Source organism: Denticeps clupeoides, chromosome 14 (genome assembly GCF_900700375.1).
Source record: "Denticeps clupeoides chromosome 14, fDenClu1.1, whole genome shotgun sequence".
NCBI lineage: Eukaryota > Metazoa > Chordata > Actinopteri > Clupeiformes > Denticipitidae > Denticeps > Denticeps clupeoides.
This window is the reverse complement of record NC_041720.1, coordinates 17,570,619-17,585,248: the sequence shown is the minus strand read 5'-3', so window position 1 is coordinate 17,585,248 and position 14,630 is coordinate 17,570,619. Positions and strand designations below refer to the sequence as shown.

The 14,630-nt window shown below is 43.5% G+C and overlaps 2 protein-coding genes across 4 annotated transcripts; one reads left to right on the top strand and one right to left on the bottom strand.

Moving 5' to 3' along the window:
• Positions 1 to 2,344: 2,344 nt before the first annotated feature.
• Positions 2,345 to 10,231, bottom strand: LOC114763871 (putative transmembrane protein INAFM2). Of its 2 annotated transcripts, XM_028953681.1 has the most exons (3): positions 9,598 to 10,231; positions 3,825 to 5,006; positions 2,345 to 3,746 (listed from the first exon to the last, which is right to left on the bottom strand). In XM_028953681.1, exons 2-3 carry the CDS (start codon positions 3,908 to 3,910, stop codon positions 3,368 to 3,370), a joined length of 465 nt encoding a protein of 154 aa, XP_028809514.1. In that variant the 5' UTR covers positions 3,911 to 5,006; positions 9,598 to 10,231; the 3' UTR covers positions 2,345 to 3,367. The 2 variants fall into 2 exon arrangements, with proteins under 2 accessions (XP_028809514.1, XP_028809513.1); XM_028953680.1 differs by having other exon boundaries at positions 2,345 to 5,006.
• On the top strand, positions 9,521 to 12,905 carry LOC114763869 (prostaglandin E2 receptor EP2 subtype-like). Of its 2 annotated transcripts, XM_028953679.1 has the most exons (3): positions 9,521 to 10,643; positions 11,024 to 11,141; positions 11,848 to 12,020. In XM_028953679.1, exons 1-3 carry the CDS (start codon positions 9,804 to 9,806, stop codon positions 11,877 to 11,879), a joined length of 990 nt encoding a protein of 329 aa, XP_028809512.1. In that variant the 5' UTR covers positions 9,521 to 9,803; the 3' UTR covers positions 11,880 to 12,020. The 2 variants fall into 2 exon arrangements, with proteins under 2 accessions (XP_028809512.1, XP_028809511.1); XM_028953678.1 differs by lacking the exon at positions 11,024 to 11,141 and having other exon boundaries at positions 11,848 to 12,905.
• The last annotated feature ends 1,725 nt before the right edge of the window (positions 12,906 to 14,630 follow it).

Genomic DNA, 14,630 nt, shown 5'->3' with positions numbered 1-14,630 from the left:
AAGGTTACACCCCTCCCCCACCTTGGACCACATCTCCATACTTCTCACACCAGCCTACAGACCCATCATCAAGCAGTTCAGACCAGCCATCAGAGAGGTGAGAACGTGAGAACATGTCCGCCCTCCAGGACTGTTCTACAGTCTGTTCTATTCTACAGCCAGAGCCATCCTGTCACGGGCCATTAAGGAGGCAAAGCGAGCTTCTGCAGAGAAAATCAGCAGCCATTTCATGTCTTCAAAGGACACACAGCGCATGTGGCAGGGGATCCAGACCATCACGGGCCACGAGCCAACAAGTCAGGCCTGCAGCAGCGACCCCTCCCTGCCAGATGAGCTGAGCGACTTCTTTGCACGGATTGAGGCAGAGATCAGGGAGCCACCACGAAAAACGACTCCCTCTCCAAACGACCAGGTCCTCTGTCTTTCCATGGGAGACATCAGGATGACCATCCGCAGAGTCAACCTGCGAAAGCAGCAGGACCAGACAACATTCCTGGTCGGGTGCTACGGGAGTGTGCTGACCAGCTTGCAGACATCTTCACAGATATCTTCAACACATCGCTGAGTTCAGCCATGGTACCTACCCGCCTCAAAACCACCAAGATCATCCCAGTGCCAAAGAAGTCAACTGTGTCTCATTAACGATGAGTCTGCTTACAGAAAGGAGACATCTGGTGGATTGCTGCCGGAGCAACAACCTGACTGTCAATGTCACCGAGACCAAAGAGATGGTTGTCAACTTCAGGAAGAAACCGACTGTCTCCACCCTACTGCACATAGATGGATCTGCTGTTGAGATTGTCAGCAGTGTGAAGTTCCTGGGTTTGCACATGACAGACGACCTCTCCTGGAGCCTCAATACCACCTCCACCACCAAGAAAGCCCAGCAACGTCTCCACTTCCTCAGGACGCTGAAGAAGGTCAACCTCCCTCCTCCCATCCTCACATCATTCTACCAGGGGACCACTGAGAGTGTCCTCTGCTGCTACATCACTGTCTGGTAGGGAACTGCACTGCCGCTGAGCAGAAGGCCCTGCAGCGGATAGTGAAGACAGCAGAGTGCATCATCAGGGTTCCACTTCCACCATCTCCCAGCTCTACGAGAAACATCTCATCCGTCGAGCTCGGAACATAATGAAGGACTCACACCACCCTTTACATGCCCTGTTCTCCCTCCTACCGTCCGGCAGATGGTTCCGCAGCATCAGAACTGCAGCTGCCAGACACTGCAAGAGCTTCTTCCCACAAGCAGTCAGAGCTCTCTATGCACCGCCATCACCCTCCAGGGGGACTGTCCCTGTAACTACTACCTTATGCACCTGATTTTTACACATCTCAACTCATTTTGCACATTCCTGCACATTTTGCACGTTTGTCTCATCTTTTGTGTCCTGTTTGAAATATCCAACATATCCACAAGCATCCTACATGATGTCCAGTCATGTCCTGTTCAACCTGTTCATTGTACATAAAAGTACTACTTTTCGCCTATAGAGACAATCTGTACAGTATTTAAGTTTTAGTTAGTATAGTTTAGTTTAGTGTGTTTATACTTTCATATTTTTCTGTTATGATTGCACTATGGGGGTCTGTGTGGAACATTATAATGTGTATACTTTTGTACTGACAATAAACCAATCTTGAATCTTTTTTTTTTTTTTTCGATTTTGCACAACCCGGGAAAAATGAAGTGTGACATAATGAGCTTAAATTGACAATATTACAACAGAATGAAATGTGCTTTATTTGGAAGCAGCCCACCCTTTCCTTTAGACAGGTGTGAGACTTCAGCCCAGCAGCAGCAATTTTACATTGAAATGTCTGTATTCATCGTAAATCTATGTGCACATAAGTCAAACAGGTATTAGTTGATATTATTTCTACACATCCTATTTTACCCTTAACAAGTGCGTTTATTTTTACTTTTTTGGTAAAAGAACGCCATTCATCAATAATGCAGTTTCCAATTGTGTCGGGCCAGACAGCTAACACTTGAAACCATTTCTAATAGTTCAGGATGTTGAGTGGGCACAGAGATCATCACCATATACAGATTTAAAACCTTCTTTATCTCTGATAAGGAGCTAACTTCAGTGAAAGTGAAGTGATTGTCATTGTGATACACTGCAGCACAGCACACGGTGAGACAACAAAATGTGTCCTCTGCTTTTAACCATCACCCTTGGTAAGCAGTGGGCAGCCATGACAGGCGCACGGGGAGCAGTGTCTGGGGACGAAGCTTTGCTCAGTGGCACCTCAGTGGCACCTTGGTGGATCAGGATTCGAACCGGCAACCTTCTGATTATGAGCCGCTTCCTTACCGCCAGGCCACCACTGCCCCTGTCATATTTTACTGGTTATTAGATGCCGCTCCAGCCAGTCAAGAGAATCTCCTGCTGCCACCCCGAAGCAAAATGAGGGCGCTCTTACTCCCCGCGCATGGGGAATAGAAAACTGATCGGTGCCCATGCAACCATGATGTCAGGGCAGCACGGTTCCATCACAACGCCACCCTGTTGTTGCCGGTCCCATCACAATGCCACCCTGGACAAATGCCCATGTCACCTATATCAATAACCGCCACTGAACCAGGCTTTAGATCGCACATCTCACCTTCTTCTGACCTCACCTCGAGGAGGGCGGGGTGTATCACTGGTGTAAGACTTCACACATACATACATTTTTTGTAAATATGGCACATGATGGCACGGTAGGATCTTCTGTGCTTTTCCAGGTTTTTAATGTCCGTAAGCACCCTGATGTATGATGTCTACAAACACATATTTACATATTACACATACAACATCCTACAACATAAATAAACCAAAATCGCCAATTATCCTCCAACCCAGTTTCAAATCAGCACTCGGAAATCAAATATCCCATATGTATTACTTTTAAAAAATGTCATGAAATTTACAGTAGATAATGTACCATTTATTAATGTCCATTTATTTCTACATTGTAAAAATTTATGGAGATTTTTTTAGTTTGTTTAAAAAACTGATTTTCTCTTCAGTTATGTTATACATTGGAAAAATGGTCTGAAAAAGAAAGAGGCATAAATTGGTAGGTATGTCCTGGTAAAGCACTGTCTCAATTTCTTAATAGCTACCATTTCCTCCGGTTCACGCACACCTGCTCCTACCCGAGTGGGATCATAGGTTCTCTGTTTTTGCGTCACACTGATTGGCACAATAAATCTGTCCCTGTTGCTCGGTTCCACCTGTCACTGTGCATACCCTGAAAATCCGTAATGGATACCTAACAGCCAACACAGAGGATCTGATTGACATATTCCACTTGGGTTAAAAATTGCTTTAAACCGGTGGAACATCTACGAGATCTGAGTAGGGTCCTTGTGTTTTCAGCGCAGCATACTTCCAGATGACTCCTCCTCTGGGTCCTCATCTGGGCCCTCTAAATGTCCCAGTGCATGCTGGGCATGTATCTGATGGTCCTCTCCAACCAGCGACCCAAGGGAACCCAGGCCAGAACCACCAGGGCTGTCCACCTCCGACCCCAGCAGCATTACCCCGGGGTCATCAGAGGGGTCGAGGCTTCGGAAGGAACGGGTCTGTGACGTCACCGCGCGGCTTCCGACGTCACCGTCCCACCGAGACGGGGTTGTGACGTCATAGCGGAGCTCCTCTGACCTCAGCGCTGTACGATTCGCACCGACCCGTGAGACGTTGCCGGTCGCGGTTGGTCCAGTCAGGGAGCCCGACGCCGGTTTCCACACCAGGCTGTAATAAACGGCCAGTATGACGGCGGCGAGAGACACCGACAACACGTAGGCGAACACGGTGGCCAGTCTCACCCACTTTTTATTGGTCTTAGCAGCCATTCGTGCCTTTTTATCCCCTGTGTACGTGACGGGTTTTCCCCGCATGAAGTCCCGGTCTCGCATGTTGCCCCCTGTCCTGGTTCAAGACGCTCCTCTCAGTGTTCCAGTGCCTTCAACATGTCCTGGAAAACCGACCCTCAGTCCCGCCGGGTCCCGGTCGAGCTCTGCTCCCGCCGGCGCTGCAGCGCGGTTTATATCGGTCCCGGCGGGCTGCCAGATCTCGCGAGAACTTCAAGAACTTCGTATAGCGTACATATGCTTATATAACACATCTGACTTGGTGGTTAAAAGGTTTTCACCTGAAAACAAATGATCTTCCATAATACGTATCTAAGACAACAGGAATGACCAACAATATCCAGACAACTGTCTGCAATACTGTAAAGCTGCTAAACTAATTTTATAACAATCCTTCTACATGTCGGTTTTTAACACTGTATAATAAGGGCATGATATAAATAGTAAAATATTAAGTTTCTGTTAATTGTACAGATGCAAACAATAACACTAGCCAAAACTCCAGGGTAGACATTTGGACATCTGGCAGGATCTTTATAGTTTTGATTTTATTTTTACCATATTGGGGACCATCAGGGAGTACGTGTAAACAGGTCCAAAAGATCTGTGCTTCTAAACACTTTAAAAGGGCTCCTAATCCTTGTACCAAATCTCCATAAACAGATGTGTGCTGTGAACACCCTCCTCTGCCGGGTGATGCTGCTGTGCGAGGGCATTGTCCATGATGCACCCGTCGAAGGTGGGATTTATTTCACATGATTTCATCATGACAATTCTTTTTTTTTTTTTTTTTTGGTTGCTACTACTCAGATACAGAGGTTGGGTTTCTAGGATATTTTGGCCCGCTTTTCTTCATGCAGGATCGTGCAGGACTGTGAATGGCATATTCAATTATTTAATCTTGTGTTTAATCTCCTGTTCAATCTTACAAATAAAAAGATCCCCTGCTCCATGCCAAAAACACTTCAGTCCTCCTCACCAGCCTACTTGTCAGAAAATAAAGCCACTCTGCCCTTTTCTAACCAGAGAGTCCAGTGCAGTTGTAGGGCCTGACCACCTCCATGTGGAGCCATCTGATGGAGGCAGGCTGCAGGTGGACATCCACAACATCTCACATCTCTTTGTTCTTGGAAATGTACAGCTGCAAAAAAGAAAATGCAGTTTAAGAACAGGCCTGACATAAAACATATGATACACCAGCCCCACCACAGTCATAATTCTTTTGAAGATTAATAGAATTAGAGGTTATTTAAAATTAATACGAGTTCCCCTAAGTAGTTACTCGGTGGACTAAGTAGTTCTTAAAATATCATTTATGTCAAAAATGATTGATGTCTTATCGATATAAGGTAAAAGCGTGTGATTTATGTCTTCCTTCCCTCTCCCCTTTCTCCCCCCTGGACACCAGCACATCCTCTCACATTCTCAGATGTCATATAATTACTTAGACAGGCTTTAAAAAAACAGATGTCTTATCACTTCTTTACAAACTAAACAAAATAAACCTACCATTAAAATGATACTGTTCTGAGACTTTTCATTTCTTTGTCATTGGACAAACTTACAAAATCAGCGAGGGGTCAAATAATTATTTCCTCCACTATATATATTTTATTTAGATCTCTCTCCATCCTCTGTTATGTGAGCTGACACTGACTTCAATTCTCCTTGAATACCCTGAATAGCACATAGTAAACATCAAATCTCGATGTAAAGTCCTCTTTTATCGTGTGAATGGCATATCCACAACCTTATCAGAGCTTTCTATCTGTGCTGGACTCGAAGAGGCATCTGCTTTAATCATTTTCAATGGCTGTTAACAGCATTTAGATATTATTTCAGTTTACACACAGATGTGGCTACTCATTCATTTTAGGGTCGTCCACCTATTCTTTTTCAGATGAGAGACCTCTGTCTGGCTAGGACTTAGAAGTGCATTTTGTTTGACTTATTTTTCCTTTTAATATTATACATTGTGGTGGTATTGTGGATTGGTAAATACATTTATTTATGAGTTTATATTTTGCTGAACGTTGATGCATTGTAGGAATTAGTTTTGGATAAAAGTATTTGATTCCAGTAATTTTATCAGCACTAAGCAGACTGAAGAATCCACTGGTGCTGCCCCCCACCCCCCTGGGTGCCACTCGAAAGATGGCCATTTTCTTCACTGTTTGATTTGTGGTTATGGGTCAAATTTATTTGAAGTTACTTGATAATAATATTAAAAATCATGTCTAAAATATATATGTCTGATATGAACTACATTAAAAAAGTGGTTAGAAGTGTGTAGTTATATTTTTCAATATTATCATTACATAATCCATAGTGGGAAAAAAAACATGATTAAAAAGAATAGTGGTTTTCAACGTTTTAAAGTAGGATTTGAATTTTTTTTTCTTGTTCATAAATATATCAGTTTTATAAACAGAAGTCTGTGTGTGGTTCAATTAAATAAAAAATATAGTTTGTTAACATTTTTGTGTGGCATATCTGAATACCATAGATGAGACACCTTTGGAGAAAGGTTTGTTCATAAAACAGCGTTATGATTAGTTTTATTTTAGCAAGAAAAAGAAAAAAGTCTGTTTGTGTGTGTGTGTGTGTGTGTGTGTGTGTGCGTGCCTGAAGGCTATGCAGCTTGTGTCAGTGATGTGATGCCTCCTACATACCATTGTGTGATGTATCTTTTGGAAAAACCACTGAATGAGTTGTATATTTAAAATAAGTGTTGTGTTTAAACATGTTTTGCTTTAACTAGAAATTCTTTTAAACCATATATCATTAAAATATGGTTTTAAAAAGTCTAAGTGTGTGTGTGTGTGTGTGTGTGTGTGTGTGTGTGTGTGTGTGTGTGTGTGTGTCAATATGAGACTCTGCAAGGTGTCGGGGAAGAATGTGAGATGAAACCGGGAAGGGAAGTGGTGTGGGGGAAGGGATGGCGTTGGGAGAGATGGGGTCATAAGCCATCAGCAATGGCCATAGTTGTAAACGAGTGGTAAGACATCTGTTTTAAAAGTTGGTCTAAGTGTATATGACATCTGTAATGCGACACAAGGGAGAGAGCGATAGAGAGGGGCGAGAAGGTGGTGTGATGCTTCCTACATACCATTGTGTGATTGTATCTTTCAGAAAAATGGGGATTCTACCATATTCAGTCAGTATATGAATAGCGTATGCGTCGTATTTTTAAAATAAGTTTTGTGTAAGTATTGTGTTTAAATGTGTTAAACACTGAAACAGTATGTTGAGTAAAACCATACACTTAAAAACAAGGTTTCTGGTTTTAAAGAATGCTTAGGACTTTAATTAAAATCATATATTAACGATTCTGTGAAATTATACTTTATACATAGTAAGTGTATGTGTGTGTGTGTGTGTGTGTGTGTGTATGACATTTGTAAGGCCAAACATTGATTCAGTGTTTGCGAGAAAGGGGTAGAGGTATACTGGTTTATGACCTCTCCCACACTAAACAACATATAAACATCCATAGTTTGTGAACAAGTGATAAGACATCTGTTTTTTTAAAGCCTGTCTAAGTAATTATATGACATCTGAGAATGTGAGAGGATGTGCTGGTGTCCAGGGGGGAGAAAGGGGAGAGGGAAGGAAGACATAAATCACACGCTTTTACCTTATATCGATAAGACATCAATCATTTTTGACATAAAGGAAATTTTACTAACTACTCCCCTAGCCTGTCTATGGTCCTGTAAAGATTGCTTTGGTCATTCTGCATCACCATTCAAAGAGCGGCAGCTCAGATGGTCTGATCTGGAATTTGTCCCCTTATGTTGTCCTAAGGGGAAATGTTACATGCTGTCCTGTCTGCACCAAACATTGTGGTTGGTGAATGGTGTTGATGACGTCATTTCCGCAAATGCCCCCTCAACTTCTATAGGCCACCCTCCTCCTCGTCTCGCCTCAGACTCGCCTTAGCCCTAATTTCCATAATTATATGTAGGGGAAGTGGTGGACTTGCCCTGTAATCAGAAGGTTGCCGGTTCAAATCCTGATCTGCTACTGAGCAAAGCTCCGTCCCCCCCGGGCACCTGTAATGGCTGCCCACTGCTCACCAAGGGTGATGGTTAAAACCAGAGGACACATTTTGTTGTGTCACTGTGTGCTGTGCTGCAGTGTTTCACAATGACAATCACTTCACTTTCATATTTAAGCAATTTCTGACTACTTGTCAGCAGCATTCATCAAATACATTGTATGATTTGCTCTAAGAAAGAGCAATATAAAAGCTTATTATAAAAATGGTGACAAGTTCCTGTTGAAAGTTCCAGGTTTTGTCACTGATTGTTGCAGTGAAAAAGCTCAAATATATTCATCAACCCTGAACTGTCTGCTTTGTTAATTTAATGAGTAATTAGGTTCTGGCTACATGGCCACCACTCCCGGAACTTCAACTTAACTCCTGGACCACTACACCCCTCCTTCTGGTTGTGTTCTTTGTTTGTCCGAGTCTTCCAGAGAGTTGGCTCTAAATGATGGATCCCTTTGTATATTTAACACTGGTGAGCGTCGACAGCTCTGATCCCAAGACTGGAATAAAGACTGATTTTTTTTTTGCTTTATACAAATGTAAACTTGATTCATTTGTAGGATCTGATTGATCATGTTATACATCTTTATTCTAAAAATAAGAAATATCGTTAATACTACAACGTGTCATTATTAGAACACAGCTATTCATAATCGACGGGGCTATACTGTACAGTTGCGCCCTCTGCTGGACTTTTTGGTATTTCTTCTATAAACTTTTTAAATGTCTTCTTCAGATTCATGCTGTCCTGGGTTCTTATAAGTTGAAAACCTAGTGCAGGTCAAGAGGGCCATTTTGAACCGGGCAGAATTCGTGCTAAACCAGAATGAATCCAAATCACTTGGAAATAAGACAACAAATGAACCTGAACTTCAGGTTTGCATCGCATGACTTATTTTCAGTTTTTTGAAACGGTGAAAGTGATTGTCATTGTGAAACACTGCAGCACAGCACACGGTGCTCAGAAAGAAGTGTGTCCTCTGCTTTTAACCATCACCCTTGGTGAGCAGTGGGCACCATGACAGGCGCCCGGGGAACAGTCTGCCTCTGTCCAGTTTCAACCAGTTAAACATTTATATACCTCAATTTTGACATCCTTAGACTTCATATGGTATAATATCAGTGCAGACTACTGTACTTAAAAATTCAAAATTATCTCACAAATCCCGTGCATGCGTGTAAATATGTGAAAATATCACTTAATATCCTGCCAGAATGCATGGAAAGTCACAAAATGTTGCACGAGATCCTTTGATATAGGCCAGGTACAAACATTTTATACAACGTGACTCGAACCTGCAGCCTCACCGGACGCGCGTGTCGTCGCACAGCTATTCTTCATCCGGAAATTAAAACTGCGTCAGACAGTAAAAAAGCCACCAACTTTAACTGCATGAAATTACTTTAGGCGTCGCTTACACTTGTGATGCGATTAAAAATAAAAAAAATCTTTACATTCATTTCCTTGTAACATTTAATTACCCTGCTATTTGCATTGCTGTGTTTTTTTCAATAATATAATATTTTATTATAAAAAAAAAGTCCAGGTGCATCCCTTTTCAGCATGCGGGTTCCTGTCTAAACCTTACTAGAGCGTCCAGAGAACGTTGCGTAAATGTTGTCAGGAGGCTTCTCAAAAACTTTCCGGCAACCTTTAGAAACCATTCCGCGAACGTACCTGTTCTTGATCGGTACCGGTACCGGACTTTATTACATTTTACGTTGTACAGATGTATAAAGTAACCAGCTCGTTTTTTTTTTTTTTTTAGAAGAACGCCGTCGGCCTCGTGACGTCACGGCGTCGGTGCGAACGGGTCCGAACTCGCCCGCCGGAACAACCCCGCCCTGCCGCGGGCGAGTTCGCGTATTTCTCCGCCGATTGTGATGGAGCCGTGGAGCGTCCGGAACGCGACGGGCTCCTGCCGCTCCAGCGGCGCCGTGAAGCCCGGCAGCCCGGCGCTCTCCGCCTCCATGTTCGCGGCCGGCCTCGCGGGGAACGTCCTGGCTCTGGGTCTCCTGGCGCTCCGGAGGAGGAGGAGGAGGAGGAAGAGGAAGGGCTCGCCTGTCTTCCACGTGCTGCTCGCCGCGCTCGTCGTCACCGACCTGCTCGGGACTCTGTCCACCAGCCCGGTGGTGCTCGCCGCGTACCTGAGGAACGAGTCTTTAACCGTGCTGGGAGGAGGAGGAGGAGGAGGAGGAAGAGGAAGAGGAGGAGGAGGAGAGGTCTGCTCCTACTTTGGCATCACCATGACCTTCTTCAGCTTGGCCACGCTCTCCATCCTCCTGGCCATGGCCGTGGAGCGCTGGCTCTCCATCGGACACCCCTACTTTTACGAGAAGCACGTGACCAAGAGGTGCGGGTATTTGGCCGTCCCCGTCCTTTACCTGCTGTCCCTGTCGTTTTGTGTCCTGCCGCAGGTCGGCCTGGGGGAGATCGTGCAGTACTGCCCGGGCACCTGGTGCTTCTTCGACATGCACCCAGAGACGGCGGCGCACCGGGCGTACGCCGGGCTCTACGCCCTGGTCATGCTGCTCATGATCACCTGCACGGTGCTCTGCAACGTCTCCGTCATCTACCACCTGCTCGCCATGTTCAAGAGACGCCGGCCCGGAGGGTCCTCTCGGCAGGGATCCGGACGGAGGTCCGTCTCCAGGGAAGCCGAGCATCTTCTCCTGCTGGTGGTCATGACCGTGTCCTTCCTGGTTTTCTCCCTCCCGCTCGTGGTAAGACACCTGGATTCATGGTATTTAGCAGGCACCGTGTTCTCAGGGACAGGGACAGTCCCCCTGGAGACACTCAGGGTTCAGTGTCCTGCTCAGGGACACAATGGTAGTAAGGGGCCTCTTGAACCTGGGTCTTCTGGTTCATAGGCGAGTGTGTTACCCGTTAGGCTACATCCACCCATGGGGGATGTGGTGTAAACGTTTCGAATCGGCGCAAATGGCAAGTAGTAAACGTTTGCTCAGTGTTGTGCCGGTTCACATAAAGAACTAACAAGTGACGCCGGTTCGTACAAATGAAAACGAACTTTGAGCTCTACAGTAGGACTGAGCAAATATGGGGGACTGATTGGTAGTAGTCACACAGATTTCTGATCACGCAGATTAAATCTGGTCATGAGGCTTCGGCTAGCGCGAGCCAGGAGAAAAAGCACAAGGCGAAGCTGGACGCCATTTCCAGGTCTCAAAAAGAGGACATGTCATTTGACATTTGTCATGGAGGTAAAAAAAATAAAAGTTGATGAAAATAGATGCAATCATTTAACACAATATTCGCTCACTTGTTGAATTGCTTTTTCCTGTTTTTGGATTTGGGAACGTTCTGTTCAAAAGTAATGCTGACGCCAACAAAAAGCTGGTTTTAATGCAGGGGCGTTTACGGGGGACTGATGTCCCTTCAACCCAAAGGGCTGGACCACAAAGAGCCTGGTGCAACATGACCAGCCAAGAGTCTGAGTCTTGTTCATCACTGTAACTGTTCTGTAATGTCGGGAAGTAGCTGGTGGAAGTGGTGTACCAACGAAACGTTAGGAGAAAAAAGTCGGAACATTTCACGAATACAGGAGCAGTAAGTGTAACATGCCTGGTTTAGTGCGTATAATACCAGACGTGTATATGACGTGGGAGCAAAGTGAGGAAGCTTGGTGTGTGAGAGAGCTGTCAATCATATCTACAGGCTCCTCCCCTTTTGTTTGTAATATCCACCCTTATTTCATCCAGTCCATCATCTAGGTGCAATAAGTAACAAAAAGGGCTGTGTGGGCTTTAGATACAGACACATTATCACTAAGTGATCTTTCGCATCAGAAGCCTATTCTAGAATTAATGAATCATTAAAAAAAGTTACATTTAAAAATGTTAAATAAAAACAAGTGTCTATAATTGGAGTCGTTTGAAGACTGACTGGATTTTTTCTTTTCCCCCCTAGATCCGAGTCTTTGTAAATTTTTCCAGGATTGAAGGCGGATATGAAGTAGACCTCAATATGCTGCGTCTCCTCTCCTTCAACTCCATCATCGATCCGTGGATCTTCATTTTACTAAACCCTTCTGTTCTGCGGTTCATGTGGGGGAAGATATTCAGGAAGAAGAGGGTGAAAATTTCCCGGGACAAGGTCTTCCAAGTCCAGTCTGGCCTCCTTTAAACCAGTCTCAGATTGGTTGACTGGTTTAAACGTTGGGAATGTTTCTTTCTTTTAAGAGTGCAGCCCTTTCTGGCTGGTCCAGGGGGAAGCGGTGACTGACAGAAACAGATGATGACATTTGTATTTTTTTATTGTTCCTATTTTAAATATATATATATATATATATATAATGTAATAGTTTGTATCCACCATATTGTCATTTAATTCAGGTCATTTTAGTAAATTTTTTAATCTAATTAATAATTCTGTATGTGATTCAACACAGGAACAATAGAGGGTCAACTCTATTGAACACATTACATAAAATGGATAATATTTTATGTAATTTTGTGGCACCCCTAGTATGTTTTAGTTAAAAGGTTGTCAATTGGATAATATTTTATTTTTGTAATTCATTATTTAATTTAATTTACCATCTTTATCTGTGAACATTTTGAAATTTTATGTAACAGCCTTATTCTAAAATTGAAAAAAGTTTTTTTTTCTTAATGCAAAATTTTACACACAATACCACATAATGACTAAGTGAAATAAAACATAATTAATCACAGCCGTTGCCATGACACTCAACCTTCAGATGTTTCTCTGGACCTCGACTGGCCAAAGGTTCATTTTCCAACAGGACAAGCAGCCAAGATAACAAAGGTGTGCCCTGCCCAGGCTTGACTGAACATCTCTGGACAGATCTGAACATGGCTGGGACACAATTTCTGCGAATCAGCGTGCTAAGCTTGTGGCATCATATTCAAAAAGTCTTGAGGCTATAATTTCTGACAAAGGTGCATCGACGAAAAAAATGTATCAAAAGAAATGTAAAGTAAAACTTATTTTTTCACTTTAAACTATGTTGTTGTTCATTTAAAACAAAGTATAACAAGTCTCTTATAACAAGTCAAATTTAGATATTTTATGCATTGACTTGAATGAACTAACATCTAACATCAGCTCATATGGATTTTCGTACTCTGTGCTGTATGCAGCATGTTGTTTCGGTTCACAGCAGCTCCATTTCCTTGATTTCCTGGCATTTCAAGTCTTTCCAGTCTTGCTGATTAATGTTTGCTACATGTAGCTTCCTGCCAAAAGTAGGTTGCAGACTTTCAGGCTAAATGCAAATTGCTTATTTCTGGAGTTCTACATTCGTGCACAGAGAACTGTCGGTTTTTGAACGTTATTGGCTCAGTTTGGCCGGTCTTTGCTTCTGTTTATTCATCCTTCATTCAGTTAATTAGGCAGTTAGATGGAGTCTCCTTTTAAGGTGACAGCTCCTATTCGGACTCTCCATCTGTCCATTACGGACTTCGTGTTTATCTCATATGAAGTATGCTAGACCTCCCTTGAGCTGGAGAGCAGGCTGAGAAAAGCACGGTTCTATAGCTTTTATTCAAATTCATGTTATTAACACACCAGTAAATAAGGTTATACAATTATGCAGCAACCATCTCAATGCAAAATGTGTCGGCAGCTTGTTTAATATTGTGTAATATTACACACCGTGGTGCAGGGTAGTATATCTGCTCAGTCTACATCTGCATTCTCATACTTCTAGTACATGGGAAAGTTGAGTGTCTCTGTGGTCACCGGGGAGGCGGACAAACTGGGGTCATGTAAGCACCAACAGCATGGTTTATGTTACGCAAGAACAGATGCAGCTCCTCAAAAGTGCACAGGACATGCCGGCTAGTGCTGCTTCTGTTAACACTGGGCTTTATTTAACAAACACGCCCCGGTGGCGTTCCCATGGACCTCCAGGGCTCCGGTATCATCGAGCGTAGACGACTTAAGATGCAGAGCGATCAGATGCTGTGGGCTAGTTTCATAGTTGGTTCATTACAGAACACAAATTTCATTAAAGCTTCTCAGATTTATTGCCATGCAATTAATTTTTGTCCTAAACTTGTTTTAATTTGCCCTAGAACTCATGACTGTTAATGCTGTGAATAATTTGCAAACTTTATCAAGCATGCAGATGCAGGTTCAACAACCAGACCAGAGGAAGCCCCTGACATGGCGGCCAGGATGGCATAGGAGAGGGTGGTAGTAGCCTAGTGGGTAACACACTCGCCTATGAACCAGAAGACCCGGGTTCGAATCCCACTAACTACCATTGTGTCCCTGAGCAAGACACTTAACCCTAAATTGCTCCAGGGAGACTGTCCCTGTAACTACTGATTGTAAGTCGCTCTGGATAAGGGCGTCTGATAAATGCTGTAAATGTAAATGTGTAAATGAGAGTCTTCCATCGTCAAATGTCAGCCTGCTGTTTGTGGTTCCGAGCAGTCTACAACAATGATCAACAATATTTGGTTGAGACTTTTAGCAGATTGTTCTGTTGATGTTGAGAAGAAGGTGAAAGCTCCCATAGTGGGCATTGTGGGTTTTTTTTAGAATACCAAATGTGGAGCTCATCAATAAACTAGTCAGTATTCAATGCACAAAATTGGGCAGGACCAGGACTATATAAAGGCAGATAAATGAGTTGATATCTTGACCAGGTTATGTATTATTGCTGTTATTCATTACATTTCATCTATAACATTTATCAGTCCCCCGTGGAGACACTTGGG

Bases quoted from the DNA above. Each gene is read 5' to 3' on its own strand.
- LOC114763871 (XM_028953680.1), bottom strand. From the start codon at position 3,910: ATGCGAGACCGGGACTTCATGCGGGGAAAACCCGTCACGTACACAGGG.
- LOC114763869 (XM_028953678.1), top strand. From the start codon at position 9,804: ATGGAGCCGTGGAGCGTCCGGAACGCGACGGGCTCCTGCCGCTCCAGC. The intron at 10,644-11,847 runs GTAAGACACCTG...TTTCCCCCCTAG, and splicing joins TTTTCTCCCTCCCGCTCGTG to ATCCGAGTCTTTGTAAATTT.